Raw genomic sequence first — 8,493 nt, forward strand, 5'->3', positions numbered from 1 at the left:
CGGCGGCCTACAGTTCCAACGGGTGCCCGGCGGACTGCCCGCTTGAGGGAAGGCAATCGGGCAGCGGGTAGGTGGTGGGCGGTCATCCCCCCACCTACCCCCCACTGGTACACAGGAAACTTTTCGGTCCCGGGATCTCTCATGGAACCCGAAACCATGTCCAGACACATTCCAACACATAACAACAACACCACGGATTCAATTAACGGAATTAAACCAAGAATCATTCCAAATACATTCTAACACGATTTCTAAACATGCCAAGACTCAACATTAATCATATAATGGTTCAGGAGCATCCGTAACCTCAAAAACATCAAAAAATCTATATGCAAAGCCTTAAAGACAAGTCCTAGGCTAGACTCAACACCTGATCATGCGTAAACCCACCCAAATATACCAAGAACATTACAACAACGAGATTCACGATATAAACCCTAGGGACAAGCTCTAGACATAATTAAAATACAAGATCACACATATAATCACAACATCAAGATCATCAAGATTATCAAATAAACACAATATAAATCCTAGGTAAGGCTCTATCAATACTAAATCACAGAATCACACATCAAAGGAACCAATGAATAAGATATAGCAAGGAAAATAGATTTTGTAAGACATGGGTTACCTGGTAAACATGGATTACTTGTCATACCTCCGTTTAGGTAATTCTGACTTCATTAATCCTGGTCTCTAAAAACCTTAATATGGTAACTGCTCCGCTAGTCCTGAAGGTAAGTCAGTGAAGATCACCAACAAGTTTTGGAAAACTAGACATATTTTAAAGCATTTAACTTAAGAAAATAGAGATGAAGTCAAACCAATAAAATAAAACCATGCGGAAGCTAAACAATCAAGTTTGGGAATGCTATGCCACAACTAGATTCTTCAAACCTAGTTGCACAGGCTTTACAAAAACTATATCCAAAAGTCTACAAGTTCCAGGGCACACAGGCCAAACTACTAAGCTAGAAGGAAGGAAACTAGTCTACCGGCCTCCACTGTCGCACTCTTGGCTCAACTAAGCACCTGAAAACATAAGGTATAACAACTGTTAGCGAAAATTGCTTAGTAACCCACTCCAACGCGTTGAAATACATAATATATATTTTATAAGAAAACCACTTTTGAGACTTGGAATACATAAGTATAGTCTTAGCAACACTAGCTTTTAAAACATGAGAGATAGAAGTATCATTTGACTCATCGAAGGACACACTCAAACATACCGACCAACGCACGGCTAATCAATAGAATCAATTCGATTAGACAATAATGGGATATAAGAATAACCATCAAGGAAAGGTAATCAATAAACAATCATCAAAAGGTCACATATAAAGATATGCTCATAAGCAAAGAGTTACAAGAATCACAATCAATAACCAAGTTCCAACCATTACACCACTCCATCCTTATAACAGTTTCAACCTATACCTTCGAGGCCACCCTGTACACCAGTCCAACCTTATACCATCTAGAGACTAAGTTCCCCGCTTGCTTGCCGCCGATCTCATAAAACATCATATAATACCGCCGATCTCATAAACATCATATAATACACCGCCAATCTCATTTTGGAGCAAAGCTCCTTACTGCCAATATCATATTAATCATAAACACATAGTCATCGACATAGATAATCAAGGCTCAACAATAGCCCAATCAAGGAACAATCAAGATAAGGTACAACAATTGTACAAGCTCACAATGGTAGATTCAATCGAAGGAATTCAAGAAAGAACTCGAAGGAGGCATTCCAAAGTATTGCCATAATATCGAGAGATTCCAAATCAAGAGACCACAACGATTGGTAAGCACGAGTTACCAATCCTCATCAAGAATAAACAAGGTTATTATGAGGAAAAGCACATACTAGTACCAACAAATAACATAGCTAGCATGCAAATCAACAAGATAATCATAAAGGTTCATACGAACGTCATAGACTTCACATCAATCCAACGAATCACAAAGTTGGATCATAAACACGATTCAAGACTCACAAATCCTACCAAGGATACTTAAGACATCGTTCTAGACTTACGAGACATCAATCAAGACACTCAAGTACACGGGGATCAACCAAACGGAAGCCAACAAACATCGTACCAGTGGGTGGTTTCAGCGGGTGCCAAACTACCCGCCAACACACCCCGTACCAGCGGGTGGTCAACCACCCGCTCACCCGCTAAACCCCCCGCCATATTACACCATGTACCAGCGAGTGGTCTGGCGGGTGGCAAATTGCCCGCCAGTCTGCCCGCTAGTACCGAACAGAGTGAAGAAAATCACTTCAGGGAAAAATTGCAAGAATGCACAAGTTCAAGCCCAAACACCTCAAAACTCACCTCAACAACAACTTGAAAGGTTACATTTCGGATAGTCTCAACAAGTTCGAATAGTAACTCGAATTGTTAGCTTTCGAATAGCTTTAAGATGAAGACCTCAAATAGTTGAAGTCTTGAATAGGTTCGAGAAGAAGATTCGAAAAGTAGAAGATTACAAGATCAAAAGGTTGCAAAAGCCGATGGTGGAAGGGCCTACCTTTCGAAGTAAAAGGTGGAACAAATGGTAAGGTCTACCATTCGTATTTGAGAGGTTGTAGTGTGTTAAGGTTCGAAACGTTAACTCCAATAGTGACAGTTAACCATTCAAAAAGAACTGCTCGAGGCATTCTCTGAGCTAGCAGTTCGAAACCTTAAAAACATTAGTAAATGTGACTAAGGCGAAGAGAGTCCTAGGTTCACATCCAAATAATGATTTTTCTTAAAAATCCTAGAAATTTTGTGTAGAGCAAAAGGATATGTTCAATGCAAAATAAGTCTTTAACGCTTGGAAAATCTAACAAGTCTACCTATCCTCTGGATTGCCCACTGATCTTTACCCGTTGGTCAATAAACATTCAAAATAATGGGTTTTCCTCCAACGGAGAGAGAAAGCTTAAAGTTCATATCCATTTTGAAGAGACTTGTGCTGCGAAGAAAGCTCATATCCAAATTCAACCAAGCTAAACTCCTAGTTGGAGATTGAAGAATCCTTTTCTTCAACCCCTTTGTATCAATACTCAGCAGAAGTAGCAAGACGCGGAGTAAACTCGGTTGAGTTGAAAAACTTGTGGATTGGAGTTCAAGGCTTAAACATCCTTATTCTATTAAAGGAATAGTGCAATCATCCCTAAGCATTTTAATGAGAGGAGTAAAGTATGTTGAGTTGGTCAAACCACTATAAAAATCTCTCTCAATCTCTTTACATTATTGCTTTTACATATTGCATAACATTCACGCAAATCTAATTTTTCAAGAACAGACAATACGTGCAAACAAACTAACATGGGTATAATTAATTTTCATTGTGTAAACTCTCGATTTGATGAAGTAGCAAAAGGTAACCCTTCGAGACTTCTTCATCCGACTAGTTGATTATTTTTAGAAATATGTATAAATATATTAACTACTCTAAACTTGTAACCCCTAACACCGGATCAACGGACATGTGATTATTATATATTTTAATTATATATTTTGATTCCTAATTTTATTTACTACCAAACAAAGATAATTTCTTCTACTTAAACATAATCCAAAGTATTTTGATTATTATTATTGTTCCGATTCCGATTTCGATGTTTGAACGTTATAGCGTGGCATTTGCATGCCTAGGTAGCACGAAAAGTGTGTATACCCTCACTGTATCGGGATAAACTTTGGCTAACCGATCTATCTCGCATCACTCCGTCATTCCTCGACCTTCTTCCTCGCCTCAGTATCTCTCTATCGTTAGCGAAAGATTTGTTAAGAAGAAGTGCTGGTAATGGTAATGGCAATGGCGGGACGTGTTAGATCAATGAGCCCTCTCATCCAAAAGGCTCTCTCTTCGTTCCAGAGATCCGACGCTCATCACTCCTTTCTCCGCCCTACTCTTTTAAATTCAGAGGTAAATAAAGGCCAATTTTCCGCCAAAAGCAAGAATTAAAATTATTTTGAACATTTTAAGCTTCACTCACGTTTTAACGTTTTATTTTAAGCTTCGGGTGGTTTCGCTTTTATTTGATATATATGTGATTGGATGCTTGATCTTCTGTAATATTTAAAATACACTCTTGTTTCTGCATTGGTTTTCCTCTTCATGCTTATGAAATGGTAGAAGTTTGTCAGATAATATGTGTTGAACAGAATGCAGTTAAAAAAAAAAAAAAAAAAAAAAAAAAAAAAAAAAAAAAATATGGTTTGAGGCAAATACAGATCAACCATTTACTAGTAAATTTTGGTTGTAGCTGCTAAAAATGGCGAAATATTTTGCCATTTATATTAGTTGCTTTCCAGTCAGTGAGTATTTGCTGCATAAAAATGGCGAAATATTTTGCCTTTTTCTCATAATGATGTAGTGTGTGTGTGTGGTTTTTTTTTTTTTTTTTTTTTTTTTTTTGTTTAGTACTACTTACTATGTTACAATATAGTATCTGTTCTATATACTTTCTCAACCTATTAAGCACAAAGAGTCAATACTGCCCCCACTGAGGCTCGAACTCATGACCTCCAATTTGGGAGAGTCACTACTTGCTACTAGACCACAACGTCATTGGCTAGTGTGTTTAGTTAGTAGAGAAAAAAAAAATAAATTTACTCCCTATCTTTTTGGTCCAAAGCAAAAAAGACCATTCTTTTCATTAAGGATATATCAGACTTATTATGGGGATATTGATTGAACAGCTAGGAGGAAAATTTTGAAGTAATTTATTGTTGTAATATTGTTGAATCCTAGCATTTTGAAGAAAGCAGCTTTGTACAGATGGGTAACTTGTACTTTATTGTTGTAATATTGTTAACATGGATTACGTGTTTCTATTGCAGCTATTGAGAAATTATGCAACTGCATCTGCTTCAAAAGAACAAAATGTTAAGGTAAGTTGGCTATGGGAGCTTTAATAGATGACTTAAATAAATAGTGGCTTTAAAGTTATTTTGGACTGCTTTAGGAACTTTAAAAGGGGAAAACTTGTCATTGCTATGAACCTTTGCTACTAGAACGATCATCTTGCCTACTATTTGGTAAAAGATATGCTCTGTATCTATTTGCAAGTATTATTGTGCACTTTAACTCCCTCAGGTAGATAATCATCAACATTTACTAACAGGAGCCTTATTGTTTAAATGAATTATACTGAGTTATCTCTGTTATGTTTTCACTTCTGAGATTCTAGTGACAGAATTTCAGTTCATTTTAAAATCGGAAAAGAAACTTCCTCTATAATTTAAATCATCTTTCCCTGTAAAGTAGACTTTATTTTTGGAGGAAAATGCAGAATTAAGTTCAACTGACTTTGTTTTATTTGTGAACATAATATGCCTATAAAACTGAATTCATTCATGCAAAATCTGATGATGATCACTTTTGAATGTGTAACCAGAATTTTATCGTTTTTGATCGCTGACATTTTGAGCTCTTAATATTTACATTCTGTTTTAGGTAGGAGAAGAATACATGCTTCCATTCTGTTTTAGGAGGGGAAAGAATATGTCTCCATTGTTTTTAGGCTTGCAGCTAAAACTTTCTGAGACTGATCTTCAAATCGCATCAGTTCCATAATACCTTCTCTATATTGTTCCTCAAGTCAAAACACCTAGGAGATTTGAGTCTTCTGTTTGTTGACCTTTTCTTCTTTAAATAATGTTGTTTCAGGTGCCTTTGACAATGTATGGGGTTTCTGGAAACTATTCGTCTGCTTTGTACCTTGCTTCTGTAAAATCTAATGTATTGGAGAAAGTTGAATCAGAGCTTTATGACTTTGTCGAAGCTTCAAAGAAGAGTCCTACATTTTCACAGTTCATGAAGGACTTGTCTGTACCTAAGGATGCTAGAGTGAAGGCCGTAAATGAAATTTGTGGTCAAGCTAAATTTGTGGATGTCACCAACAACTTTTTGGGTATGATGATATATGAAAGTTGTGACAAACAAGACAAATAAATTGATGTTTTTTCTATACTGCGTTTTAGATTTTCATAACAGGCTGGATGATTTGGGGACTCAAGTGAGTTCAAAATTGAACTCAAGGAATGGGATCTAAGCGGTGTTAGGTTTAGATCATAGGCAGTAATGCCTAAATACCATTGGATGGTGTATTCTTTGTGTTTGAAATGAAATTAAATATGCGAGTAAAAAAGTTTGATTACTTCTGCTATTTAAAATCTTTGAATGTTCTCATTTCATCCTTGATTCATTTGTCCAGCTCTTTTGGCTGAAAATGGGAGGCTGAGGCACATAGACAGCATTGCAAAACGATTTAAAGAGTTGACCATGGCACACAAGGGAGAAGTCAAAGCCATTGTGACAACAGTAATTGTATGTTTCCTTCCTTCGAACCCAAATTTTGATTTCTGAAATTGCTTTCTAATACAGAAAATAGATTGGAGCTTGGATAATTAGCTCTTTACTGTCAGATCGCCAACATATGCCTCAGTTGTTTGGAGTTTATTAAATTAATAAATGATATGATAAAAGGTAATGAAGTGATTATGTTTATCTGGTCTTTTGAGGTTTGCTTCAGCAGTTTCTTGGTTTGTAATTGCATATAAATTAGCAATGGAGATGTTAAGAGTCCCACATTTTTATTATAAAATAAGAGAGAATATATGGGTTTGTTTATGAGGGCATGGGTTAGACTAGCTAATTGGTTGGATTCAATCTTTTAGTGTGGTTTGGCCCATGTGCATTATAGCCCAATTGAGTAACCCTAGTCCAATTTTAGTTTATAACATGGTATCAGAGCACATCGGTTATGGGTATTGGTGCTTATTCTGTCCATTTTTAGTGTGGTGTATTGGTGCTTGTTCTGTCCATTTTTAGTGTGGTTTGACCTATGTGCTCAATTGAGTGACCCTAGCTCAATCTTAGTTTATAACAGGAGATGTGGTGGCTTTCCAAAATTATGCACATTTAGTTTTTCAAAATTTTCACATGAAGTTATATTACTATCGGTAGTTTTGTGGGAAAGGAAGATATGGTCATTTCAGAGTTCTCTTTTTGTGCAATTCCTGTATTGGATAAAGAAATACGATTTATTTTGACTGCACTGTAGTTTCCATGTTCCTGGGAGCATAGACAGTACAAGTCCTTGAACCAAATTTATCTAATTGAGAATCTCTGTTCTCTATCTTTACCAGCCCCTCCCTCCAGATGAGGAGAAAGAACTGAAAGCAACACTGAGCGAAATGATTGGGAATGGGAAGATGGTTACCGTCGAACAAAAGGTATGCTGTAACTCCATGTTTCGAATTTGGAGTCTTTTCGTGACAGTTGTTTACCGTTCTACACTGATATGGCAGATCGATCCTAGCATTCTCGGTGGCCTGGTTTTGGAATTTGAGCGGAAAGTTTTCGATATGTCAATAAAGACTAGGGCACGCCAGATGGAGAGATTCTTGCGCGAACCTCTCAACTTTTGAGTGCTTGCAAACTTATCACTAGTTGTTTGTGTGGCATTTTGTTTTGAAGAAAGAACATTCTTTCCTCTATTCTGGGCTCATTTGAGCCGATTGTTCTGCATTACAATGTTATCCTGCATTGCTTGCAAATAAGAAAGCTTTCATTTTTCTAAGAATCTACTCATAGATAACCTCTTGCTGGCATAAGTGTTTTTCTTTTGAGGTGTTCTTTTGTGATTCAAGAAAGTCACCGTGGAAAATAAGTTTTTGGGGATATTTATTTCACAAATGTGATGAAAAAACATATTTTACGAGATAATTTCATTTTTGGTCATAGATTTATAAGTGTTAGTCTAGTTTTAGTTTTTTTTTTTTTTTTTTTTTTTCAAAACATCCCCTTTGGTGTAGGGATGGAATTAAATAGGCCGAGTTGAGTTGAGTTTTAGAAAATTAGGCATGGGCTTTTACGAAAATCTAAGGATTGGGCTTGAGCCTGAGCTTATATGGAGGTTTTTGTTTGGCTCGAGCTTGAGCGTACAATTGGTTCGGTTGTTGGACCATGGTCTGAAAACGGCGTCGTTTCTTTACAATTGTTAAATTTTAACAAATTTTGTATTTTTGGTGTGTTCAGAACAAAATTAAATTATAGTAGTATAGTGTATCTAAAATGAAATTGAATAAATTGGCTATTGTATGTATAATGTCAAATGAAACTATAGTTGAAATAAAATGAAACTTTAGTTGTACTAAATAAAATTACAATATGCTATATAAAATGAAATTGAATATGTATATAAACGAACTAATTACACGGGACGCGTGCCGTTTCTTTTCATTAAAAGAAACAACACCATTTTGGACCATGGTCCACACAACTAGCTCTATGGACCATGGTTCATAATAAAATTTGTCAAATTGGTCTAGCCTGACCTGAAGCCTTTTTAAAAGCATGTTTAATATGTAAGTTATTAAAAGAATTCAAAGTAAGTGATTGTTTGAGCCTATTTAAAACTTTGTTAAGTCTTTTTAAAAACTTTAATATATATTTTTAAATAATTTTAGA

At 36.0% G+C, this 8,493-nt stretch overlaps 1 protein-coding gene across 1 annotated transcript; it reads left to right on the forward strand.

Annotated features, from left to right (window-relative positions):
• Nucleotides 1–3,679: 3,679 nt before the first annotated feature.
• Nucleotides 3,680–7,634, forward strand: LOC109151747 (ATP synthase subunit O, mitochondrial-like). Its single transcript, XM_019299453.1, has 6 exons — nucleotides 3,680–3,942; nucleotides 4,860–4,910; nucleotides 5,689–5,932; nucleotides 6,236–6,348; nucleotides 7,170–7,256; nucleotides 7,332–7,634. Exons 1-6 carry the CDS (start codon nucleotides 3,820–3,822, stop codon nucleotides 7,449–7,451), a joined length of 738 nt encoding a protein of 245 aa, XP_019154998.1. The 5' UTR covers nucleotides 3,680–3,819; the 3' UTR covers nucleotides 7,452–7,634.
• The last annotated feature ends 859 nt before the right edge of the window (nucleotides 7,635–8,493 follow it).

This window comes from Ipomoea nil, unplaced genomic scaffold (assembly GCF_001879475.1).
Source record: "Ipomoea nil cultivar Tokyo-kokei standard unplaced genomic scaffold, Asagao_1.1 scaffold0268, whole genome shotgun sequence".
NCBI classification, from domain to species: Eukaryota; Viridiplantae; Streptophyta; class Magnoliopsida; order Solanales; family Convolvulaceae; genus Ipomoea; species Ipomoea nil.